This window comes from Oryzias latipes, chromosome 13 (assembly GCF_053564925.1).
Source record: "Oryzias latipes strain Hd-rR chromosome 13, Olatipes_Hd-rR_3.1".
Classification (NCBI taxonomy): Eukaryota; Metazoa; Chordata; class Actinopteri; order Beloniformes; family Adrianichthyidae; genus Oryzias; species Oryzias latipes.
The window spans coordinates 17,319,950-17,347,377 of record NC_136249.1 but is presented as its reverse complement, the minus strand read 5'-3'; the positions used below and the strand labels follow the sequence as shown (position 1 = coordinate 17,347,377).

At 38.7% G+C, this 27,428-nt stretch overlaps 1 protein-coding gene across 2 annotated transcripts in view; it reads left to right on the top strand.

The window, feature by feature from the left end:
* zgc:153039 overlaps positions 1-27,428 on the top strand; it is a 102,210-nt gene that overhangs the window by 59,189 nt on the left and 15,593 nt on the right. For both annotated transcript variants that reach the window (XR_013659635.1, XM_023961527.2), the window contains exons 7-8: positions 14,431-14,588; positions 17,944-18,026. Coding sequence is in view for 1 of the 2 variants with exons in the window: in XM_023961527.2 (XP_023817295.1) it covers positions 14,431-14,588; positions 17,944-18,026 (241 nt within the window). In the remaining variant the exon portion in view is untranslated. The remainder of the gene's footprint in view (positions 1-14,430; positions 14,589-17,943; positions 18,027-27,428) is intronic.

Genomic DNA, 27,428 nt, shown 5'->3' with positions numbered 1-27,428 from the left:
ACACATTACCTAAAATGCTAATTATGCTAACTATGCTAGCTATGCTAATGTGGCTAAAAGTGCTAGCATAGCGATCAGCATCATCAACTGACTCAGAAAAACACATTACCTAAAATGCTAATTATGCTAACTATACTAGTAATACTAATATAGCTAAAATTGCTAGCATAGCGATCGGCATCATCAACTGACTCAGAAAAACACATTCCTCCATTGGTGAGAGCTATATGCCATAAGTTGATAAAAAGCCCACTTTTTTCAAAATGGCGGCTTTTTTGTTTATTTTATCTCCATAGCAACCATTTTATGTTTTGTTCCCCTTGAGAAGACGAACAGATTGACGTCAGTTTCGGACAAATCGGTAAAAGTAAACTTTTTGTCGTCCTTAGCAACAGTGGTTTTATGCTAACCACCCCCACATTCCTTATATGTCCAGAACCAGTGTTTTTCAATGTATTCAGTTTCAGCCATGAATGCATGCATTCAATTTTCACTGTATTGTATTGAAATGCATGGGAGTTATAACACTGCGCCACTTTGCTAGCTTGCCACGCGCACGCCGTTCAAAATCTACAACTTCTAATTCCAACATTTTTTCCACAGTAGCTTGCCATTGATGCCCAAAAAGTGTTGAGACGATCGATAAAAATTCCAACGACAAGTTTACGTTTGAATCCAGTGGCAAAGGTGTTTTTTATAGAAAATTCAAGATGGCCGCCTTTTCCCGAGGTCAAAGGTCGACGAAACTCCAGAGGTAATTGTAGACATATGCTACGGACATGCGAGTCAAATTTCGTGAAAATCGCTCAAAAAAAAGTTCCTTTTTCTATATTGTGTAAAAACGCGAAAAACTCAAAATGGCCAATTTTGGCACAAAATGGCCGCCAAACCGTAGGTCGTGTCGCCATCACGTAATGATTTCAAAACTTTGTTTGGATATACCCGACAAAGTTATCTGGGTTTCGCTAGCCGATTCATAAAAAAAAAATCCGAATTTTTTTTTTTTTAGCCGAGTCAGCACTTTTTTTTGCGATCGTTTTTTGTTTACCACGGCCACATTCCTTTATCGATTTTGTCGTATGTGACATCGTTTTGTTCAGTGTGGGCCAGGGAATCGTATATTTCATTTTCACGACATTCCAATAAAATATGTGCGAGCTAGCTAAAATGGCGACGGTTGCGAATTCGCCACGCGCACGCGTTTCAAATTCTACAACTTCTAATTCCAACATTTTGTCCACAATTGATTGCCATTGATGCCCAAGAAGTTTCAAAAAGATCGATGAAAATTCCTAGGACGAGTTTTCGTTTGAATACCTTACTAAAGGTGCTTTTTTATGAAAATTCAAGATGGCCGCCCCTTCCCAAGGTCAAAGGTCAACAAAACTTCTTTGGTAGTTGTAGAATCGTGTTTGTGGCATGTGTGTGCAATTTCGTGAAAATCGCTTGAACAAAAGTGTCGTTTTCCCATATTGTGAAAAAACACGAAAATCGCCATTTCTCTGAGTTCGCCACAAAATGGCCGCCAAGCCGAAGGTTGTGCGGCCATCCCATAATGATTTCATAACATCTTTGGGATATCTCCAACACATGTGTTTTTGTTTCGTAACTGTATTTCAAAATATATTTTTTTGGCCCCATAAACGATTTTCGGCCCATTCATTTTTTTTACGGGGACGCTCGCCGTGATGTCATCATCGTGGGGGGGGTGACGTTCTCTTTGCCGAAAATTCATTTTCAATTTATCCCAGCTGTGTGGCAATTTTGGTGAGTTTTCGGGTATGTGGCGGGGGTCAAATTTGCGATCAACGGATCCGTAAGAAAGAAGAAACGTAATAATAATAATAATTAAAGCCGCAAGCGGCGTTGTATGGCCCGCAGACGCAACCCGCCTCCACGCCCAACTCTACGCACCACCGCTGACCTCACCGCCCTCACAGCCCGCAAATTAAAAGCTAGTCAAGGCTGGATTTGCTAATTATGCTAACAATGCTAACTATGCTAATGTGGCTAAAAGTGCTAGCATTGCGATCAGCATCATCAACTGACTCAGAAAAACACATTATCTAAAATGCTAATTATGCTAACTATGCTAGCTACGCTAATGTGGCTAAAAGTGCTAGCATAGCGATCAGCATCATCAACTGACTCAGAAAAACACATTACCTAAAATGCTAATTATGCTAACTATGCTAGCTATGCTAATGTGGCTAAAAGTGCTAGCATAGCGATCAGCATCATCAACTGACTCAGAAAAACACATTACCTAAAATGCTAATTATGCTAACTATGCTAGCTATGCTAATGTGGCTAAAAGTGCTAGCATAGCGATCAGCATCATCAACTGACTCAGAAAAACACATTACCTAAAATGCTAATTATGCTAACTATGCTAGCTATGCTAATGTGGCTAAAAGTGCTAGCATAGCGATCAGCATCATCAACTGACTCAGAAAAACATATTCCTCCATTGGTGAAAGCTATATGTCATAAGTTGATAAAAAAATGACTTTTTCCAAAATGGCGGCTTTTCTGTTTATTTTATCTCCATAGCAACCATTTTATGTTTTGGTCCACTTCAGAAGACGAACAGATTGACGTCAATTTCGGAAAAATCGGTAAAAGTAAACTTTTTGTCGTCCTTAGCAACAGTGGTTTTATGCTAACCACGCCCACATTCCTTATATGTCCATGTCCAGTCTTTTTCAATGTATTCTGTTTCAGGCATGAATGCATGCATTCAATTTTCACTGTATTGTATTGAAATGCATGGGAGTTATAACAGTGCGCCACTTTGCTAGCTTGCCACGCACACGCCGCTCAAAATCTACAACTTCTAATTCCAACATTTTTTCCACAGTAGCTTGCCATTGATGCCCAAAAAGTTTCGAGACAATCGATGAAAATTCCAACGACAAGTTTACGTTTGAATCTGGTGGTAAAGGTGTTTTTTATAGAAAATTCAAGATGGCCGCCTTTTCCCGAGGTCAAAGGTCGACGAAACTCCAGAGGTGATTGTAGACTTACGCTAGGGACATGCGAGTCAAATTTCGTGAAAATCGCTCGAAAAAAAGTTCATTTTTCCATATCGTGTAAAAACGCGAAAAACTCAAAATGGCAGATTTTGGCACAAAATGGCCGCCAAACCGTAGGTCGTGTGGCCATCACGTAATGATTTCAAAACTTTCTTTGGATATACCCGACAAAGTTATCTGGGTTTCGTTAGCCGATTCTTAAAAATAAAATCCGAAAAAAATTTTTTTTGCCGAGTCAGCACTTTTTTTTGCGACGGTTTTTTGTTTACCACGGCCACATTCCTTTATCGATTTTGTCGTATGTGACATCGTTTTGTTCAGTGTGGGCCAGGGTATCGCATATTTCAGTTTCAGGCTATTCCGATAAAATATGTGCGAGCTAGCTAAAATGGCGACGGTTGCGAATTCGCCACGCGCACGCGTTTCAAATTCTACAACTTCTAATTCCAACATTTTGTCCACAGTAGCTTGCCATTGATGCCTGAGAAGTTTCAAAAAGATCGATAAAAATCCCTAGGACGAGTTTTCGTTTGTATACGTTACTAAAGGTGCTTTTTTATGAAAATTCAAGATGGCCGCCCCTTCCCAAGGTCAAAAGTCAACAAAACTTCTTTGGTAGTTGTAGAATCGTGTTTGTGGCATGTGTATGAAATTTCGTGAAAATCGCTTTAACAAAAGTGTAGTTTTCCCATATCGTCAAAAAACACGAAAATCGCCATTTCTCTGAGTTCGCCACAAAATGGCCGCCAAGCCGTAGGTCGTGTGGGCATCCCATAATGATTTCATAACTTCTTTGGGATATCTCCAACACGCGTGTTTTGGTTTCGTAACTGTATTTCAAAATTTTTTTTTTTGGCCCCATAAGCGATTTTCGGCCCATTCATTTTTTTTACGGGATCGCTCGCCGTGATGTCATCGACTTCGGGGGGGTGGCGTTCTCTTTGCCAAAAATTCATTTTCAATTTATCCCAGGTGTGTGCCAATTTTGGTGAGTTTTCGGGTATGTGGCGGGGGTCAAAATTAAGCTCAAAGACAAGAAGAATAATAATAACAAGCGGCGTTGTATGGCCCGCAGACGCAACCCGCCTTCCACGCCCAACTCTACGCACCACCGCTGACCTCACCGCCCTCACAGCCCTGCAAATTAAAAGCTAGTCAAGGCTGGATTTGATAATTATGCTAACAATGCTAACTATGCTAATGTGGCTAAAAGTGCTAGCATAGCGATCAGCATCATCAACTGACTCAGAAAAACACATTACCTAAAATGCTAATTATGCTAACTATGCTAGCTATGCTAATGTGGCTAAAAGTGCTAGCATAGCGATCAGCATCATCAACTGACTCAGAAAAACACATTACCTAAAATGCTAATTATGCTAACTATGCTAGCTATGCTAATGTAGCTAAAAGTGCTAGCATAGCGATCGGCATCATCAACTGACTCAGAAAAACACATTCCTCCATAGGTGAGAGCTATATGCCATAAGTTGATTAAAAAAACCCCACTTTTTTCAAAATGGCGGCTTTTATGTTTATTTTATCTCCATAGCAACCATTTTATGTTTTGTTCCCCTTGAGAAGACGAACAGATTGACGTCAGTTTCGGACATATCGGTAAAAGTAAACTTTTTGTCGTCCTTAGCAACAGTGGTTTTATGCTAACCACGCCCACATTCCTTATATGTCCATTTCCAGTCTTTTTCAATGTATTCAGTTTCAGGCATGGATGCATGCATTCAATTTTCACTGTATTGTATTGAAATGCATGGGAGTTATAACAGTGCGCCACTTTGCTAGCTTGCCACACGCACGCCGTTCAAAATCTACAACTTCTAATTCCAACATTTTTTCCACAGTAGCTTGCCATTGATGCCCAAAAAGTTTCGAGACGATCGATAAAAATTCCATAGACAAGTTTACGTTTGAATCCAGTGGCAAAGGTGTTTTTTATAGAAAATTCAAGATGGCCGCCTTTTCCCGAGATCAAAGGTCGACGAAACTCCAGAGGTAATTGTAGACTTATGCTACGGACATGCGAGTCAAATTTCGTGAAAATCGCTCAAAAAAAAGTTCCTTTTTCCCTATTGTGTAAAAACGCGAAAAACTCAAAATGGCTGATTTTGGCACAAAATGGCCGCCAAACCGTAGGTCGTGTCGCCATCACGTAATGATTTCAAAACTTTGTTTGGATATACCCGACAAAGTTATCTGGGTTTCGTTAGCCGATTCATAAAAAAAAAATCCGAAATTTTTTTTTTTTAGCCGAGTCAGCACTTTTTTTTGCGATCGTTTTTTGTTTACCACGGCCACATTCCTTTATCGATTTTGTCGTATGTGACATCGTTTTGTTCAGTGTGGGCCAGGGAATCCTATATTTCATTTTCACGACATTCCGATAAAATATGTGCAAGCTAGCTAAAATGGCGACGGTTGCGAATTCGCCACGCGCACGCGTTTCAAAATCTACAACTTCTAATTCCAACATTTTGTCCACAATTGATTGCTATTGATGCCCGAGAAGTTTCAAAAAGATCGATGAAAATTCCTAGGACGAGTTTTCGTTTGTATCCATTACTAAAGGTGCTTTTTTATGAAAATTCAAGATGACCGCCCCTTGCCAAGGTCAAAGGTCAACGAAACTTCTTTGGTTATTGTAGAATCGTGCTAGTGGCATGTGTGTCCGATTTCGTGAAAATCGCTTGAACAAAAGTGTTGTTTTCCCATATTGTCAAAAAACACGAAAATCGCCATTTCTCTGAGTTCGCCACAAAATGGCCGCCAAGCCGTAGGTCGTGTGGACATCCCATAATAATTTTATAACTTCTTTGGGATATTTCCAACACGCGTGTCTTGGTTTCGTTACTGTATTTCAAAATATTTTTTTTTGGCCCCATAAGCGATTTTCGGCCCATTCATTTTTTTTACGGGAACGCTCGCCATGATGTCATCGTCGTGGGGGGGGGTGACATTCTCTTTGCCGAAAATTCATTTTCAATTTATCCTAGGTGTGTGCCAATTTTGGTGAGTTTTCGGGTATGTGGCGGGGGTCAAATTTGAGCTCAAAGTATCCGTTAGAAAGAAGAAGAATAATAAAAAAACATTCGAAAAACAATATAGAAGTTTTTGCAGTCAGGTGGCCTATGTATTTCAATGCGGCCTGTCTTTTATTATAGGCTGGGCATGTCTTTTTGGCTTTAAACCCGTCTTTTGAGGGCTTTTTTGGGCTTTTTTGGGTTTTTGTCGTCATTTTTGCGACTACAATTTTGACGTTTGTGCGTTGGTGTTGTGCGTGTGTGTGTGTATTTTTGTTGCGTTACACAATTGTCGTGTCGTTGTGTGCTTTGGGCGACTTTTGACCCCATTTTTTGGCGTTTTGACGCGTTTTTTTGACGTTTTGGACCTTTTTGAGTGTTCGACCCTCGTACCAGTTACAATATGGTCCTTGCAGTCTATGACTGCTGCGGGCCATAATAATAAACATTCGAAAAACAATATAGAAGTTTTTGCGGTTAGGATTTCCTATGTATTTCAAGCGGCGTTGTATGGCCCGCAGACGCAACCCGCCTTCCACGCTCAATTCTACGCACCACCGCCTCCTTCACCACCCTCACTGCCCACTTTTGATAAAGGCTAGACAAAACAGAATTTGCTAATTATGCTAACTATGCTAGCTATGCTGATTTGGCTAAAAGTGCTAGCATAGCGATCAGCATCATTAACTGACTCAGAAAAACACATTACCAAAAATGCTAATTATGCTAACTATGCTAGCTATGCTAATGTGGCTAAAAGTGCTAGCATAGCGATCAGCATCATCAAGTAACTCAGAAAAACACATTACCTAAAATGCTAATTATGGTAACTATGCTAGCTATGCTAATGTGGCTAAAAGTGCTAGCATAGCGATCAGCATCATTAACTGACTCAGAAAAACACATTACCTTAAATGCTAATTATGCTAACTATGCTAGCTATGCTAACATGGCTAGAAGTGCTAGCATAGCGATCAGCATTATCAACTGACTACGAAAAACACATTCCTCTATTGGTGAGAGTTATATGTCATAAGTTGCTAAAAAACCCACTTTTTCCAAAATGGCGGCTATTCTGTTGATTTTATCTCCATAGCAACCATTTTATGTTTTGGTCCCCTCGGGAGGACGAACAGATTGACGTCAGTTTCGGACAAATCGGTAAAAGTAAACTTTTTGTTGTCCTTAGCAACAGTGGTTTTATGCTAACCACGCCCACATTTCTTATATGTCCATATCCAGTGTTTTTCAATGTATTCAGTTTCAGGCATTATTGCATGCATTCAAATTTCACAGTAGTCCTTTGAAAAACATAGGAGTTATAACAGTGCGCCACTTTGCTAGCTCTCCATGCGCACGCCGTTTAAAATCTACAACTTCTAATTCCAACATTTTTTCCACAGTAGCTTGCCATTGATGCCCAAAAAGTTTCGAGACGATCGCTGAAAATTCCAACGACAAGTTTACGTTTGAATCTGGTCGTAAAGGTGTTTTTTATGGAAAATTCAAGATGGCCGCCTTTTCCCGAGGTCAAAGGTCGACGAAACTCCAGAGGTAATTGTAAACTTACGCTAGGGACATGCGCGTCAAATTTCGTGAAAATCGCTCGAAAAAAAGTTCATTTTTCCATATTGTGTAAAAACGCGAATAACTCAAAATGGCAGATTTTGGCACAAAATGGCCGCCAAACCGTAGGTCGTGTCGCCATCACGTAATGATTTTAAAACTTTGTTTGGATATACCCGACAAAGTTATCTGGCTTTCGCTAGCTGATTCTTAAAAATAAAATCCGAAATTTTTTTTTTTTAGCCGAGTCAGCACTTTTTTTTGCGATCGTTTTTTGCTTACCACGGCCACATTCCTTTATCGATTTTGTCGTATGTGACATCGTTTTGTTCAGTGTGGGCCAGGGTATCGCATATTTCAGTTTCAGGCTATTCCGATAAAATATGTGCGAGCTAGCTAAAATGGCGACGGTTGCGAATTCGCCACGCGCACGCGTTTCAAATTCTACAACTTCTAATTCCAACATTTTGTCCACAGTAGCTTGCCATTGATGCCCGAGAAGTTTCAAAAAGATCGATAAAAATCCCTAGGACGAGTTTTCGTTTGTATCCGTTACTAAAGGTGCTTTTTTTTGAAAATTCAAGATGGCCGCCCCTTCCCAAGGTCAAAGGTCAACAAAACTTCTTTGGTAGTTGTAAAATCGTGTTTGTGGCATGTGTATGCAATTTCGTGAAAATCGCTTAAACAAAAGTGTCGTTTTCCCATATTGTCAAAAAACACGAAAATCGCCATTTCATAGAGTTCGTCACAAAATGGCCGCCAAGCCGTAGGTCGTGTGGCCATCCCATAATGATTTCATAACTTCTTTGGGATATCTCCAACACGCGTGTTTTGGTTTCATAACTGTATTTCGAAATATTTTTTTTTGGCCCCATAAGCGATTTTCGGCCCATTCATTTTTTTTACGGGAACGCTCGCTGTGATGTCATCGACTTCGGGGGGGTGGCGTTTTCTTTGCCGAAAATTCATTTTCAATTTATCCTAGGTGTGTGCCAATTTTGGTGAGTTTTCGGGTATGTAGCGGGGGTCAAATTTGCGATCTACGGATCCGTTAGAAAGGGGAAGAATAATAATAATAATAATAAACATTCGAAAAACAATATAGAAGTTTTTGCGGTTAGGATTTCCTATGTATTTCAATGCGGCCTGTCTTTTACTATAGGCTGGGCATGTCTTTTTGGCTTTAAACCTGTCTTTTGAGGGCTTTTTGGGGCTTTTTTGTGTTTTTGTCGTCATTTTTGCGACTACAATTTGTATGTTTTTGCGTTGGTGTTGTGCGTGTGTGTGTGTATTTTTGTTGCGTTACACAATTGTCGTGTTGTTTTGTGCTTTGGGCGACTTTTGACCCCATTTTTTGGCGTTTTGACGCGTTTTTTTGACGTTTTGGACCTTTTTGAGTGTTCGACCCTCGTACCAGTTACAATATGGTCCTTGCACTCTGTGAGTGCTGCGGGCCATAATAATAATAAAGCCGCAAGCGGCGTTGTATGGCCCGCAGACGCAACCCGCCTTCCACGCCCAACTCTACGCACCACCGCTGACCTCACCGCCCTCACAGCCCGCAAATTAAAAGCTAGTCAAGGCTGGATTTGCTAATTATGCTAACAATGCTAACTATGCTAATGTGGCTAAAAGTGCTAGTATTGCGATCAGCATCATCAACTGAATCAGAAAAACACATTATCTAAAATGCTAATTATGCTAACTATGCTAGCTACGCTAATGTGGCTTAAAGTGCTAGCATTGCGATCAGCATCATCAATGGACTCAGAAAAATACATTACCTAAAATGCTAATTATGCTAACTATGCTAGCTATGCTAATGTGGCTAAAAGTGCTAGCGTAGCGATCAGCATCATCAACTGACTCAGAAAAACACATTACCTAAAATGCTAATTATGCTAACTATGCAAGTTATGCTAACATAGCTAAAAGTGCTAGCATAGCGATCAGCATCATCAACTGACTCAGATAAAACACATTCCTCCATTGCTGAGAGCTATATGTCATAAGTTGATAAAAAACCCACTTTTTCCAAAATGGCGGCTTTTCTGTTGATTTTATCTCCATAGCAACCTTTTTGTGTTTTGGTCCCCTTGAGAGGACGAACAGATTGACGTCAGTTTCGGACAAATCGGTAAAAGTAAAATTTTTGTTGTCCTTAGCAACAGGGGTTTTATGCTAACCACGCCCACATTCCTTATATGTCCATATCCAGTGTTTTTCAATGTATTCAGTTTCAGGCATTTATGCATGCATTCAATTTTCACTGTATTGTATTGAAATGCATGGGAGTTATAACAGTGCGCCACTTTGCTAGCTCGCCACGCGCACGGCGTTCAAAATCTACAACTTCTAATTCCAACATTTTTTCCACAGTAGCTTGCCATTGATGCCCAAAAAGTTTCGAGACAATCGATGAAAATTCCAACGACAAGTTTACGTTTGAATCTGGTGGTAAAGGTGTTTTTTATAGAAAATTCAAGATGGCCGCCTTTTCCCGAGGTCAAAGGTCGACGAAACTCCAGAGGTGATTGTAGACTTACGCTACGGACATGCCCGTCAAATTTCGTGAAAATCGCTCGAAAAAAAGTTCATTTTTCCATATTGTGTAAAAACGCGAAAAACTCAAAACGGCAGATTTTGGCACAAAATGGCCGCCAAACTGTAGGTCGGGTCGCCATCACGTAATGATTTCAAAACTTTATTTGGATATACCCGACAGAGTTATCTGGGTTTCGTTAGCCGATTCTTAAAAATAAAATCCGAAAAAATTTTTTTTTGCCGAGTCAGCACTTTTTTTTGCGACGGTTTTTTGTTTACCACGGCCACATTCCTTTCTCGATTTTGTCGTATGTGACATCGTTTTGTTCAGAGTGGGCCAGGGTATCGCGTATTTCAGTTTCAGGCTATTCCGATAAAATATGTGCGAGCTAGCTAAAATGGCGACGGTTGCGAATTCGCCACGCGCACGCCTTTCAAATTCTACAACTTCTAATTCCAACATTTTGTCCACAGTAGCTTGCCATTGATGCCCGAGAAGTTTCAAAAAGATCGATAAAAATCCCTAGGACGAGTTTTCGTTTGTATACGTTACTAAAGGTGCTTTTTTAAGAAAATTCAAGATGGCCGCCCCTTCCCAAGGTCAAAGGTCAACGAAACTTCTTTGGTTATTGTAGAATCAGGGTCTTGGCATATGTGTGCAATTTCGTGAAAATCGCTTAAACAAAAGTGTCGTTTTCCCATATTGTCAAAAAACACGAAAATCGCCATTTCTCTGAGTTCGCCACAAAATGGCCGCCAAGCCGTAGGTCGTGTGGCCATCCCATAATGATTTCAAAACTTCTTTGGGATATCTCCAACACGTGTGTTTTGGTTTCATAGCTCTATTTCGAAATATTTTTTTTTGGCCCCATAAGCGATTTTCGGCCCATTCATTTTTTTTACGGGATCGCTCGCCGTGATGTCATCGACTTCGGGGGGGTGGCGTTCTCTTTGCCAAAAATTCATTTTCAATTTATCCCAGGTGTGTGCCAATTTTGGTGAGTTTTCGGGTATGTGGCGTGGGTCAAAATTAAGCTCAAAGACGCCGTTATAGGACAAGAAGAATAATAATAATGAAACGAAGCAGAAACAATATAGAAGTTTTTGCAGTCAGGTGGCCTATGTATTTCAATGCGGCCTGTCTTTTACTATAGGCTGGGCATGTCTTTTGGGCTTTATACCTGTCTTTTGAGGGCTTTTTTGTGCTTTTGTCGTCATTTTTGCGACTACAATTTTTACGTTTTTGCGTTGGTGTTGTGCGTGTGTGTGTGTATTTTTGTTGCGTTACACAATTGTCGTGTCGTTGTGTGCTTTGGGCGACTTTTGACCCCATTTTTTGGCGTTTTGACGCGTTTTTTTGACGTTTTGGACCTTTTTGAGTGTTCGACCCTTGTACCAGTTACAATATGGTCCTTGCAGTCTATGACTGCTGCGGGCCATAATAATAAACATTCGAAAAACAATATAGAAGTTTTTGCAGTCAGGTGGCCTATGTATTTCAATGCGGCCTGTCTTTTACTATAGGCTGGGCATGTCTTTTTGGCTTTAAACCCGTCTTTTGAGGGCTTTTTTATGGCTTTTTTGGGCTTTTGTCGTCATTTTTTTGCGACTACAATTTTTACGTTTTTGCGTTGGTGTTGTGCGTGTGTGTGTGTATTTTTGTTGCGTTACACAATTGTCGTGTTGTTTTGTGCTTTGGGCGACTTTTGACCCCATTTTTTGGCGTTTCGACGCGTTTTTTTGACGTTTTGGACCTTTTGAGTGTTCGACCCTCGTAGCAGTTACAATATGGTCCTTGCACTCTGTGAGTGCTGCGGGCCATAATAACTCTTACAGATACAATAGGGTCCTTGCACTCCGTGCTCGGGCCCTAATAATAAACATTCGAATTACAATAGGGTCCTTGCACTCCGTGCTCGGGCCCTAAATATGAGGATGAATTTGACTCCTAGCATGTCTTGAAAAAGAGTTCTCTGGTTGTTTAAGTCTTATATCCATTGCATTCCAAAAAGATGACAGAGTCCACAGAACAAAGTATTGGAATAATTGAAGTAGTTTCTTTGAGTCTTTAAGAAAGTAACTGAGAGAATGGATGCTGGAACATGTCATGCTTTTTGTGGCACAGTTGATGCTGAAATTCAGATCTTTAAGACCCACTCCAATGAAAATGATGTTTTTTGGAGTGTTTTTTAACATGTTCTTGTAGCATGTTTTTGTATTAATAGATTTTTGTTTTAACCTCCATGTTTAACCTTGGGTTTATGATCATTTCAGTTGTATGTCTGTATGAGTGTTTGTCTGTGTACGGGCCTGTGTGTGTGTTTGCTGGTGTGTGTGTGTGTGACCACACAATGAGTTTCTCTTTTGCTCCAATTGAAATGGTTCACTCGGACGTTTGAATGTAGTGAACAATACTTAATAGGGTCAGAATAATGAATATAAAAATCATTGGAGCAGAAAGAAAATGTGATGAGAGTATTAATTAAAGGAAGCACGAGAGAGAGAAGTCACTACTGAAGATGGAATTAAGGAAAAGCTAGAACTGATGCATAAAAGTTGGAAAGGCCTTTAAAAACAACACAACAAAGACTTTAGGAAAGATATTACTCACGAGCAACCTGCGTGTGTGCAAGTGCATCTGTGTGCGTGAATATGTATTTGTGTGTAGATGTGTATGTGTGTGCCTGCGTGAATTTGTGCGTGTGCAAGAGTGAGTGCACGAATGCGCATAAGTGTGCCTGAATGTGTATGTGCATGCATGGTTTCGTGCGAGTGTGTGTGCATTGATATTTGCTTGTGTACGTGCATGTAAATATGTGCATGTGTTTATGTGATGTGAGCCTCAGTGTGATTGAGATGGACCAGCATAGATACGTTGCACTTTAATTCTCATCTTCGTGACTGTGTTGTATTGAAAAGAGGCGGGGGGCGGGACATAATCATGCACATCCTGCCGCGTTTCTTGTAGGTGGATCTCTCCGTCTCTGCGTGCAGGCACAGCTACATACACATAGGCAATAGCCCACATTTGAGGGCCGGTTATTTCGCTGTAATCATAATTTCTTCTTTAATCTGGTTCCTTTTCACCGGACATCAACACGCTTTGCCCCTCAGAGAAAATGAGATCAATTTGATAAACAACCTCTGGAGCCAATGCGTTATGTTGTCCTGCTTTTCATCGGTTTTTCAATTTCATCGTTCCTTTTCCACTTTCTGTTGACAGAGGAAATGATTGATAATCTCTTGTTAATATTTTTATGATATAGATGTGAAAAACATTTTATTAAGTAAGTTGTTAGAAACCCTGAAATAAAATGTACCTGGGTTATTCCAATTTTTATGTCCCAATCCGGTCATCTTTTGATCTACTTTCAAAGCTTTTCCAGTGGTCTTTTAATTACGTTTATGCTCTTTTAGCCAAAATTAAAAAAATAAAAACAGTCGTTTTCTTAGGACATAGCTTCTGCAGCACGGCAGAAGTTGGCGGGACAGTTGGCGTGGAGCTGCCCCCTCCCCCTCAACTCCCCGTTGCTGAGATGATTGGAGCAGGGAGCTTGTGACCCACACATCCTTTTTTCTACGTCTTTTTCAAATGCCATTTTATTCATCTAGTGATTTTCCTTTTAAGTAAATACGTTTTTTTAGTCAGAGAAAAATGTTTTTTTCCCCTCAGTTTTGACTAGAACTTTCAGCTCATGAATTAAAATCCTACAGATTCAGAGGTGTGGTTGTAAAACTCCTCAAGACGTCTATAGATCTGTTCTAAACGATATGTCAGCCCTCCATACATGCTACCTGTTCTTGACAAAAGGGGCAACTTTTGCCTGATTTAAAATGTCACCTCCATATACATGAAGAAGTCTCACCATTTATGCAAATTAAACCTCAAATTTACAGAAATGTTCCTTAGAAGTGTAATGAAAAAACAAAAATGTACTAGCAGGAAAAATTCTTTGTGGTAATCACTGCAGTTTTTGATGTTATATTTCACATTCACATCTAGAAACCTAATGTAATGCTCGGGGTGTAAATTAATTTCAGATGACGACAAATATCTCTACTTATATTTTCCTTAATTTGAATGTGTTTAACCCAAAGAAGAGTTTGTTGGGGGCGTTATTCATTTCCCTTTGTTTCCCTTCGTGCAGTTCCATGGCAGAACCTTACTGCCATCATTCTTTACCGTGGGAATTTGAACACCAGCAAAATACATTTTGACGCGTGTTAATCTACTGCTTTTTTCTTTTCAGTGTCCTCCTTCAGAGAGATTACAGCTTCATGAGGGATATCAACATCTGGCATCCCTTTGTGATTGTGGGGGTTTATTCCTCAACACTCTCTGCTGCAATGAGCAACCTCATCGGAGCTTCACGCGTCCTCTACGCTCTGGCCAGAGATGACCTGTTTGGTAGGTGCCACTATTTCTGTCACATTGATGCCTTTTTAGAGTGAACTTTCCAGAATATTGGTGGGAAAAAAAGAGGTGTGGAGTCAAACTTGAGTAACAAATTTGAGGACTTTAGACTTGCCTTCTCGCAACAGTCTTAACTGATTTTAACATAAAAAGCACAAGATGAAAAGGTTATGTTAAATTCATATTTCATATGCGTTTGCAGCAAATCTGTTCACAAATGAAAATATTACTTGACTAAAACAGATAAAGAGGTCATTCAATTTCAAACCGGAAACAGCAAAACGAATGAAGGACTGGAGGGTATTCATATAGTACTGGTTAATTCTTAACGATTGATATGAAAGTTTATGTTTAGGTTTTAGTCCATTTATATAAATGTGTGTCGCTTATGTAAAGTAAATGAAATAATTTACACATGTTTTGACACATTTACATTAACGTGCTTCAGTCAGACTGTTAAAAATGCTAACCATTACCCTAACAACAGAGCAGTAGATTATCTTGCTAAAGAGCTCCTAATCTTCATTAGTTCATACAAAGTTCCATCCACCCACTTCAGTGACAGGCTTTAGAAACACAGCAGCTGTGTCCCAATCCCATCACTTCCTCATAACCCCTAAAAGTCTGTGCTGGACTATTCAGTGTTCTGGACTTTAACATCGTTACGGACTTATGCTCACTCCTTTTTTTTTTTTAATGCCAAATGACGTCATCCATTTGCCGTAAGTAGGTGAATAAAAGCCTAATAAATATTAACCATTAACAAAGACAATTTATGAATCCACTGTGTTTGGGTGATTAACACTTGAAAGATTTATAATTAAAAAATGTATTTGAATACAATCTAATAAAAAAACATTCAAATGCAGTGCATTGTGGTCTATATTCACCAACCTAGTAAGCATCAACTCCAATTTTTCCCAAAGATTTTGGAATTGCACATTCAGACACCCGACAACATGACCAACGGTTCATATAGTAAACTACGTTATGAGAGAATTTGGACACAGCAGTCTACAGTAAGCACAGAGGAAACAACGTTAATCTTTAGATTCACCTGAACTATTTTCTTAAACCTGCGTTTGATCCATACAGCATCTACCTAACAACATAACATGAAGGTAATAAATATTGTTGATATATTTTAACAACATGTTCAACATACTTGCATATCTTTGCAGTTTTAACACACAAACTGCTAGATTTTTAACAGTTCTGAACGCTCAATTAATAAATAAACTGGTGGATTTTGACAACGGGGTGATTTCTTTTTAAATTGAAAAAAGTTCAGTAGAAAAGTCTCTCAGTGGATTTCTTTCCACATCATCTTCTCTCTTAGTGATCTCATCATTCAGTGGATTCACGCTGCCAGCTGCTCTGTCATTGTTAACGACTCTGAGCAGCTTCTGCATCCCATCTACTTGTCCTGTCCTCCAAGTCTTTTTCAAATTGATTTGTCCTGATTCTGTCCACACAGAAAGTCCACTCATGTGTTTCAGATGAGATTAATTATTGGGTTTTTCTGAAAAGGTTTCAGATGGAGCTCAGACAGATAACCAGTGTACCTTATGAACAGCCATTGGGTTTATATAAATGAATTTAAATAAATAAATGAAAAAAAAATAATTCAGAGAGTGGAAGCAAATGTTTGTAGTCAAATGTGCTACAAAAGAAAAATCATGTCAGTGACCGCATTGTTTTAGCATGTTTTTTCTAGTCTTTGGTAGATTCTGGTCACTACTTAACCTTGGTCCATGCAAACTGGCTACTTTATATGTAACTTTCCCAACACACATGTCTCCTTTTCTATAACTTTCTCTTCTCTAACTCCTTCACCCCTCTGCTGGCTTTCTCCATCAGTCACTCCATTCTGCTCAGCTGCATTCACTTGACCTAAAAGTCTCAGTGATTTAATCCCAAACCTTCATCAGGTGTGAAATTTACTCTTAAACTCAGATTCTTCTCCATCACCCGTCTCTCTCGTCTTTCTTCACACACTCTACTCTGTTTTTGATTAGCTTCCTTTTGGGTTTGGTTCCATTGGTTGTTTTCAACCACAGCCGCAGTGAGGCTGCTGCCGCTGTAAAATCAAATGACACACAAGAGGTGATGATAGAAATCGGGCACTGAAGGTAAACTGTAAAGCACCACTTTTTCTAAAAATGAAAAGAAATAAAATGCAATGTGAAGTTTATTTATGGAATATTCTTCAAGGAGATCCAAAAATGTGTCATTTAAAAAGGTTTGCGCCTGACAAACAACATCTCTTGCTATTAAAATTAGGATGAAATACTTTAATTCTTGAAAAGGTTCTTAAAAATGTAATTTTTTCAGTATGTATTTTAAAATGACACATTTTCAACTAACAGAAAATATTTTAGTAACTTGGTTCTGGCTTAACGTATTACTTTAGTGAACCTATTCATATAATATTTACATTGTAGCTTTCAGCGTTGGTGTAGCTGACTTGGGTGGGAGTTTGTTGTAATTAATAGTTTTTCAAGTACAGACCGTTTTGGAAACTTTCTTCTTGGAAGCAATGTGCACCCCTTTATTTTACAGTTTTGTTTAAATGTATCGCTTTAAACAAAAGACTGTTTTACGGTACGTGTTCAGAAGAGTAAAAGCTGTTAAACATTTGTTTAAAAGGGGTTCATTTTAGCCAAAACCCAATAAGAAACCTTTTTAAAATGACTGACAAATAATCTGATATAATCCATGGGATTCTAAACAGTTTAATCCAAGCCTGAAGTAGGTCAACTTTATTGACTTGAGTTTTCTTGCTCTAACTCCACAAAGTTCCAAAAGTATGCTGTGAGTTTTGTTGAGTCTACCTGCAGATACACAGACTTTACTCTAATTAAATCTTTCCCTTTAATTAAATCAATCAATAAATAATGGAGTCACTTGGAAGTTGCTCCCTTCTAAAACCTGCCTCTAGTGGTTATTTGAGAAGCTGCAACATTAATAATCTCCAAAATGTATAAAACTGCTTTTTTTGCAAAATAAATTGGTTCTTTAAAGTGATGCTGACCACTAAAGAACCAGTGTCTGTCATTTCTATGCTGGGAACCAGCAGCTCTAGAAGATTCTGTCTGGGTTTGTCTCACAGTATTTTCCTCTGTCGCGTTTGTCTGATTCCTCCAGAGCACAGAAATCAATTCAAGTAGTTTATTAAAACATTGTTTTTTTATCCACGTTTTTTTCTTGATGGATTGTTTTAAATCTGATATATGTGTGTTTCTTTTGTTTATTTCGAGCTGTATTACGTTTAAACCCCTGCATAAACTCCCCTCACATTACACAAAGCATTTTTACAAGACGTTACTTTTTTTTCCCATCCCTGCAGGTAAAGTTTTTTCTCCAGCCAAGAAAACGTCCCACAGTGGAAACCCCTGGGTGTCTGTTCTGATCTCCTGGTTCTGCGTCCAGGTTGGTGTTGATGCACTAAACAAAGAGAAAAACTCTGATCCTCACAGAAAAACATGAAGCTATCAAAAGCTTCATTACTTTACAAAAAGGTTTTAAAATTGAGTGAATTATCTCTTATAATAAAAGGGATTCCTGTGAAGGAAAGTCTTTTAGACATAAATGTTCAGAAAAATCCTAAACGAACAAAACTTCTGCTTTTAATAGAAATGATGAAACCTTTTTATTCAGTATTCCTCTGTGCGACAAGTGGACTTGTTTCTATTTAGTTATGAAGTGGGATGAATTTCCATAGAAATTTTCTGCAGATTTACTCATTCTGCTATCTATGTTCCCTTAAAATCTGGAGGAGCTGAGGGTCTTGGCAATTTACAGAAGTCCTTGTCAGAAATCAAATCCTGGATGGAGCTGAACTTCCTCTGTCTTTCCAAAAACAAGACAGAGGTGTTCATTTTTGGAAAGACTGACCTGCTGACAGGTTGCTGTAGTGCTGTTGGCCCCCTGGACCCCTCAGATGTTCCTTTTATTAGAAATCTTGGGGTAAACCTTGACAGGCATTTTAAATTTGACAGGCAGGTCAGTGCAGTAGTCCAGTCTATTTTTTATCACTTGAGGCTAATAAGCAAAGTTTAGCCATATCTACCTCCTCATGCTGTGGAACAAGTGATTCATGCGCTAATCTTCTCCAGACTGGACTACTGTAAATGTCTGTACAGTGGCATTGACCAGTCTCTGCTCCGCCGTCTCCAGCTGGTTCAGAATTCAGCGGCCCGCCTGTTAACGGGGACCAGACGGTGTGAGCATATCACTCCACTCTTACACTCTCTTCACTGGCTGCCTGTGTCTTTTAGGATCACTTTTAAGATTTTACTTTTGGTTTTTAAATGTTTGAACGGTCTGGCACCTCTGTATCTCTCTGAGCTGTCACATTTGTGTGGGGTCCTAAGATCTGAAGATCAAATGCTTTTAATGGTTCCCAGGACTCGGCTTGTGACTCGGGGAGACAGAGCCTTTTCAGTTGCAGCTCCTAAACTCTGGAATGCTCTCCCCTTCTCTGTGAGGTCTGCCAGAACCGTCAGTCATTTTAAGTCACTTTTAAAAACTCATCTTTTTAGTCAGGCTTTTTACTCCAGTGAGCGGATTTAGTGGGTCAGCTTGTTAATTTTATTCTTTTAATGTTTTATTGCTTTTATTGTTTCTTTATTGTATCATATTGTCTCTGATTTTATGTGATTTTATGTTAAGCACTTTGGTTGCTTCTGCTTAAAAAGTGCTTTACAAATAATAAATTGATTGATTGATTTTAATTAAGTATTTTTCAGACTCTAAGTCACTCCAGAGTATAAGTTACAGATGGCAGAAAACACATAACAAAGGAGGAAAAAAAATATTAACAAATTGCACTTTTGGGAGAAATTTATTTAAAAAAATATGGGAACAAGAACATTGCATCTTGAAAACCATAATAATGGAATAGATGACAATGATAGACTGAATAGACTGAACGCTTCACTACCATAACCGTATTTTTGCTTCATGAAACATAGGAGGAATCAAGTATATTAGTGCATCATAAGACCAATTTTTCAGACAGCCATAATATAAAGAACATGCTAACAAGTCGACTAAACTCAGTAAATCACTTTGTATCACTGAATCCATTGAATTCTTCATCGCCTGTTTCGCTCCTAACAACTCTGCTGAGGCTGGAGCTTCTCCTGCGATGCTGTCAGTAGCAAACACTGACACACACATGTGCCCTCTAGCTATTGTTAGTGGTAAAATAACAGACAAGCCAATCAAAAAAATAATAATAATAATTATTATTATTTTATAAGACACACCTCATTATAAATTGCACATGATTTGTACTCTGAAAATACGGTAAACTGAATAATAAAGATAAAACGGAAATATCCATGACATTATTTTGGTTCACTAGAAACAAACAGGATTATAGAGACTAAATCTGCCTTCCCCTTTACTGTTTACTTTGGGTTTTTTATTGAAATGATTCCCAGGTTTGCAGAAAGTCATCTAGCATTGTTTAGATTAGATTTTTTACCTTCTTACCTGAATCTGTTGTTGTGTAACTGAGCCTGTTCAGATGGCTGTTGTTGTTCCATGACAGTAGATCTTTAGTGTTTCTGGAAATGATCTGATAGTTGGTGGTGAAACCAACATGAATCCCACTCTTCAGATTTATTAAACCCGAGAACTGCCTGAGATGCTCAGCATGTCGCCTCTCATGGAGATTGAACTTCACACTTTTCTTCTTTTTACCTGAATTTTAATCTCAAATTTCTGACGGATAAAGTTGTCTGTTCTGTTTTCAGCTGCAGGTTTTGTGATGATTCAGATCTACTTTGACACTTTTGCTGTGATTTCTTATTCTTGGCAGAATGTCAGGCTTTCAATGTTTGTTTTGCATTTAGTGGATGGGTTGTACTGCAGTCATCCATCTCTCAGTTTAATATCATCCGTCAAACTTTACTGTTGGAAAAGTGTTTACTCGAGTGTTAATCCACATAAATGCTGTCGTTATGATGTGAGCGAGAGGAAACCAGAGATTAAAAGATGGTGGACTGAATCTCACATTACTGTTGGATGAACATGGCTTGTATCCTCAGCAGTGGGGGGCAGTGAAAGCCAGACACTTACACTCCACATAAGTCTGAATGCCTTTGTGCTGTAACCCTTGTGCTATCCTAGACACTGTACCATTGGGAGTGGGGTCACCTTTATCCACCTTTGTCATTGTAGGGAGAACACGTCAAAGGGTGGAGTCATCTAAGATAGCACAAGGGTTAAAAAGGGCATCTAACATAAAAGGGCTCCATCCGATTGGTCAAATGCATAAAGGGATTTATTTGATTTGTTAAATACTTCAAGCTGACATAAGATTGTTTTAGCATATTTAAGGTAACCATTTATCTCAATTCTGACTTTTGCGATATGAGTATTGCACAGCTTGATATTGCAACAATGCTAAATTTGCGATTTCATGTGCAGGCCTACTCTGGTTGAAAACGTTTTCACTGTTCAGTTTTGAACAGCTGAACAGTCCAAAAAAACAAGAGTAAATATTTGAGCTGAAAATCTCTGACGGCTGGGAAACTTGTTTAGAGAACTTCAAAAGGATATGTGAAAATCCCTTTGCTGAATCAAACTAAATGAGGGGTAAAGTAACCTTAGCCTGGTTCGTCATTTGCAGACATTTCCAACTTTGACCTGAAACACACTACCAGGAACATTTGCAAAAACACCTTAAAACCACCAAACTGTAGAAAAACAGTTTGTCCAAAAGTTAGCACAAAGTGAGTTTAGAATGAGAGGGAAATATTGGCAGATAGGAGTGGAGGTAGAGGGAGACCGAGCAGGATCTTACCAACAAATGACTCTGACTAAGCCATCATTATCAAAGGTAAGTGTTAAAGGCTGAATGGCCTGCCATTATTGGCTCTCCCTTCTTTTCTCAATCTCTGTCCCTTTCTTGTCGTCTTCTTCTCATCCCTCGCTGCTCTCTCCAGGAGCAGAGGAGGAGCAATTAGATGGAAATCGTTAGCTGCGTTGGTGCCACTATCAGAGATCATTTACTCTCCTCGTCTCTCTGCTTCTTCCTCCACCATTTGAGTGATTAACTGATGGCAAAAGTCTGATTGTGATCTTGACTTGGACACTCAGACACTGTGGGATTGAAAGGGGCTTTTTTTTTTGAGTTTATGGTTAAATAAAACACTCTCAAATTTCAGAAGTGAATATGAGATGTTTAAAAATATACTATGTACCAAGAGGGTTGTTTTTGTTCCCTCCTTTTTGCATTTTTTTTACAGTTTTATACAAAACTCTGGACCATCTGCAGGTTATCTGCAATTCCACTTTTATTTATTCTTTTTTTTTCCAGTAAAAACCCAATAGAATTCAGTTACACGTTTCTAGAAGTGAAGACTTAATCTCTGCAAACAAATGACACCTGGGATGCATAAAAGCAATGAAATTTGGCCGGGGTTGACAGAATGCTATGAAAAGCAGCACTTCTCCTCGGTCTCTCCTCTGCCTCTCTGCAGGCTCCTGAATCATTCTCAGACTGTGTTTGATTTAAGTGTCTGAGTGCAATCTCCTCCCAGTTGGACCTTTCTCATAACAGATCCAGAGGAGCGTGTTCAGGAAGTGTCCTAATTAGATGCCTGAATCATGTTACAGGTGCCCAAGACAGATGACTGAACACAGAATCTGAGCAGTTTTCACGGAAAGAATGCATGTTTAGCATTCACACTACTAACATCCTCTTTAGTTTCATCCAAATATTTTCTGGAACAAACGTTTTTAGATACAGTTTGAAAATCATATCAACGTTGAAAAATCTATCAAAGGTATTTAATGTGACGAAAAAAGCATTTTAATAACGACTAATTGTTTAAATCACATTACTTTATTCATAGTATGCCTAATAACATACATATAGATGTTTAAATATTGCCATAAAACTAGGCATTTCTTCTGGTTTACCATTTGTTGTCGCCCTCTGAATTTCTTTTAGAATTTCCCCCCAGTCTCAAAATCCAGCAAACTTAAAGCTGGTTAAGAGATTTTATTTTGGTTGAACCCATAAAAGCTAGAGTTTACTTCAGAGTGGACCAAGCCAAAATAAAAATAAAAAGAAATTGGCGTACCTAACAAGAACCCACATTTTGCCTAGCAAAAGAAAATAAACCAAAAGACAATGGCTTACCTCCCTCACACAAAAACAAGGCAAAAACAGGTTTTAAAATAAATGGCAGTCCACTCCATGTAGCTGGCTTTGGGAGAGCTAGGAGCTTTAATCAGTTGCGCCTTTTCAGCTAAAGCCAAACCTTCCCTGAGTCGCAGTGATCTAGAAACAGCCATCCACGGCACAGTTACCTCTCGTATAGATTATTGCAACTTCAGTGTCACCCAGCGATCAATAGACCGTCTCCAGTTAGTTCAAACTGCAGCAGCACGACTGTTAACTGGAACATCCAGATGAGAACACATTACTCCAGTACTCTGTTCATTTCACTGGCTCCCTGTTTTAGAATTTTAGAATTCAGTTGAAACTCTTATTGTGTGTTTTAAAAGCTCTTCATGGTCTCGCACCAATTTACTCAACTGAGCTGTTAACTGTCTGCAGCCATTCTAGAGTTGTAAGGCTCGCTAATCCATGTCTGCTTCATGTACCCAATCAGGAATTTGAGTTCTAAAAAGAGGTTCTAGTACTACCTGCAAGAAAAAAATATTTATTTTATGTTTCTTTCTAAAGAAGTAAGTATAGCTGTAGCATAAACATATTTCTCCACTAATGGAACACAGTTCTTTTAGTGTTTGTGAAAGTCACAACATGAACTTTAGTGACAAAACATAGTTTGTTGTTATATTTCATTGACATTTACATGTTATTTTGAAAATGCCATGTTTTATAGCCACCATAGCACTGAAGAACGTGCAGAGCCTCCATTAGAGGAAGGCGTTTACAGCAATAATAGACATAATAAAGCGGTTTAACAATCCTCTTCATGCTCTCTCATTACATGCATTTATTTTTATTCATTTCATTCATTAGTCATTCATATATTTGTATGGGAATTGGTAAATTGATAAATTCTTGTTGAAGAAGAATTCACAGGATCTATAAACTGAAATATCTGCTATTTTGTCAGAATGATAATTTAATTGGTTTGACATTAATCGATGTCATTGGTCCTTTATCCATCCATCCATCCATCCATCCATCCATCCATCCATCCATCCATCCATCCATCCATCCATCCAATCTCAAATCCACTTTCAGAAAGACTTTGTTTTGCAGAATTGGATTAACTGGTTACCAGGACACACTAGGCCTGACAGAGAAACTAAAATCATAAACGTTTTTGCTTCATCCTGTTATGATCCTACCAAATATATCTTAATGATGTGGAAAGATCCAGGTGTAAACTCCACATGAAAAGCTTCATATGTTTTTATGCTGAAATTAAAGTTTTTAGTTAATGTGGCACCAAACTCATCAGAAGTAGAGCCTTGTCATTCAATTTAGAGTTTTTTTTCTATAATTGATCACTTATGCATTTGTTTTTATCGGTTTACATCATTGTTATTTCTGTTATAAACATGAAAAAACCTTTAATTGGATTAAGTGATTCTAAATGGCAAAGCGTGAAGGGATTGAAGACATAAGGCTTTTTATTAAAAAACATCCATCAATGAATGAATTAAATTAAATGAATGTTTTGCACCGTTTTATTTAAATTGGAGGGACAGCTGATCTGTCACGCTGATCTTCAGTTCTGTCTTCATTAGACAGATGGGAAACACATTAGTGTTACTTAGGATTAATCCTCAGCTAAATGCTTTCAGACTCATCCATTGTGTTATCAATGCTGTGCAAACACACCGGCATGCTCATACTCATATCTGTAGATGACACGTTTCTGGAAAAGCTGAAGCCTTGCTGGACCGTCGCTCACCTAATGTTTCAGGTGTCTATTCTTGATGAACTCACATGACAATCGTCTGCATTTCTTCAGCTGCATAAGTTGGTGAGATTGGCTAAATAAAGAAGAGAAATGTTGTCACAAATTCACACTCATGTAGTGCACACACAGTGTGTTTTTGCAGCGATGGTCTGTGTTGAGTTAATGGCTAATTAATGTTCTAGTGGAGCCGACTCCCAAAGAAGTTCTGCAGAAATGCCCAGTAACTTTGACTGCCAGAGGTCAGAGAAGACATCTTCTCATTTTCAGTTGTCTCTCATCTCTCCTTTTCCTCTTTTTCACTGCCCTCACCGTTCATCTCAAAGTACTTTTTTTTATTTCACTCCCTGTCAGTTTGACGTCATTAATCTCCATCCTATCATTTAGCTTTTCTCCTTTTTACTTTTCTTTTCTCTTTTTTCACAAGAGTGTTGAGCCTTTGAGCTCAAGCATACGATGCAGTTCCCGTGAAGTTTCCAAAAGGCACTCATAAGAAAGGACAACTGGGAAGAAAGAGGATGTGTTTGGGAGTTCTGACGGGGCAGTGTTCAAATTTCACCCACCTGCAGGGATACTTAAAGACGGAATGTGTTGACTTTCTTTTTGTTTTAAAACAGTATTTATCACCCAAAGTGTTTCATTGTTTTTACGGAGCCCCTAAAGGGCCATTGATGAAAAAAAAAATTTGAAGTAAAAAAATCTTTTTTGAAGTATAAAAATTTTTTTTAAGTAAAAAAACAAACAAAAAAACCTAACTGGTGCGCACCTGAAACTAACTGATGCGCACCTGAAACTAACTGATGCGCACCTGAAACTAACTGATGCGCACCTGAAACTAACTGATGCGCACCTGAAACTAACTGATGTGCACCTGAAACTAACTGGTCCGCACCTGATACTAACTGATGCGCACCTGAAACTAACTGATGCGCACCTGAAACTAACTGGTCCGCACCTGATACTAACTGATGCGCACCTGAAACTAACTGATGCGCACCTGAAACTAACTGGTCCGCACCTGAAACTAACTGATGCGCACCTGAAACTAACTGGTGCGCACCTGATACTAACTGATGCGCACCTGATACTAACTGATGCGCACCTGAAACTAACTGGTCCGCACCTGATACTAACTGATGCGCACCTGATACTAACTGGTGCGCACCTGATACTAACTGGTGCGCACCTGATACTAACTGGTGCGCACCAGTTAGTTGTTGTTTTTTTATCCTTGATTTCAGTTTGATTCTTGCTTTTTTGTTTGATGTCACTTGTTGATAAAAAACATTGAAGCTGTTTTTTTCTAGAATAAAAAAAGCAAAAAGGTGGAAGGAAAATTAATGTTTTGACTTCTTAATTCAAAGCATACATTTTATAATTTAAGTGCATCAAAATAACTGAGAATGTTTTATTAAATGATTTCCTTAAATGGTCAACAGATTTGGACAAAAGTTTTGCACAGAGAAACACAAACTGTGCTGACATTACAAATCCATAGGAAAAACTTCAGCTGTTTTGTTTTTTAATCACATTTAATGTGACAAAGAAATAAATAAATAAAAGATTAAAGGCATTCATTTAATATCCACCTTGTAAACCCACTAAATCACTTGGAGTTGCTGGAGCCTATCACAACCCACTGTTGGGTGGAGGCGGGTTACAACTTGGATGGTTTATCATGGAACCAAAAATGTACTATAGAATAAAAATGAATGTGCTCTTATGTATAAATCCATTGCTCTCTAGGCCAAAAAAAGCGTGCCTGTGCCTCTCTTACCCACTTCTGACCTGAACATCCATTTGTGTTCTGATGCTCCATGGAACAGATGATCTCCAGAGTCTGTCTGTGAAGAAGCTCTTTAAAACAACAGCCTGCCACCAGACTTATTATTCCTCTGACTGAAGGCGGCGCACAGAGCACGACTGGTGCTCTGTTCCCCTATTCGTGCTCTGTCTGCCAGAAAAAGGTTTTCAAAATGCTGATATATCAAACCCAATTATTAAGTAATAAATTGATTAGAAAATAAAGAAAAAGAATTGAGACTGAAAGAAATGAATGCCATCTTCTAGACAGTTTTTAATACTTATGTTGTGGGCCCTGGAGGGCCCCTGTCACAGTAAGAGCTGGTAATTGAGGCTAAGGTTCACTTTTAATTAAGATGTATGAGCAGCTGCTTCATTATCATAAATGCAGATATTTGCGGTTATGCATACAGTACACTCACATTTCCTATTAGATTCAATAAATACAATAATTATCAAATAAAGTCGAATAGAATTGGATTTATTGCTTGAGAGGGAAGAAGCAAACTTATATAATCCCCTCCCTGTCGTGTACTTTTTTATGATTAGAAAAAGTATTTATGTTCAAATGAAGCTGTTTTTCTATCAGATTCTGTTATCACGAGACTCTGCTCATATATATATTTTCTGTGCACTTCATGACTCGACTTAGAGGTGAGAAATCTCTGTGTTCTTTTTTTTCAAGGCCAAAACTTCACTAATGGAGCAGAAAAAGTGACCCCTCAGCGGTTTCAGAAACACAACTTTGACATTGAGATTTAAGAGCAGAATCAGCAAAATAAAAAAATAAAAACGCCTGCAATGATTTATTTTCATAAACACAATAAGGCAGGTTAGTAAAAAACAATTTACATTTTTTGCCATATTTTGATTTAAACAACTGGATTAATCCATTTTTAACACTGTGGGCCAAAAGTGTTGAATTATTTAGTGTTAAGAAATTTAGAATATTTCTTTCTTCTGGCATTTACTATCCGCTTAGTTTACCATAATTAGTGAACAGTTTAATTTTTCTCAAATTTAATTACTGGTTAAAAAAGGCAGCTTGTTCTGCTCTCCTTCCAGGCTCTTCCACATGTGATAACCTGCAGCAGGTCACACACAGCAGAGT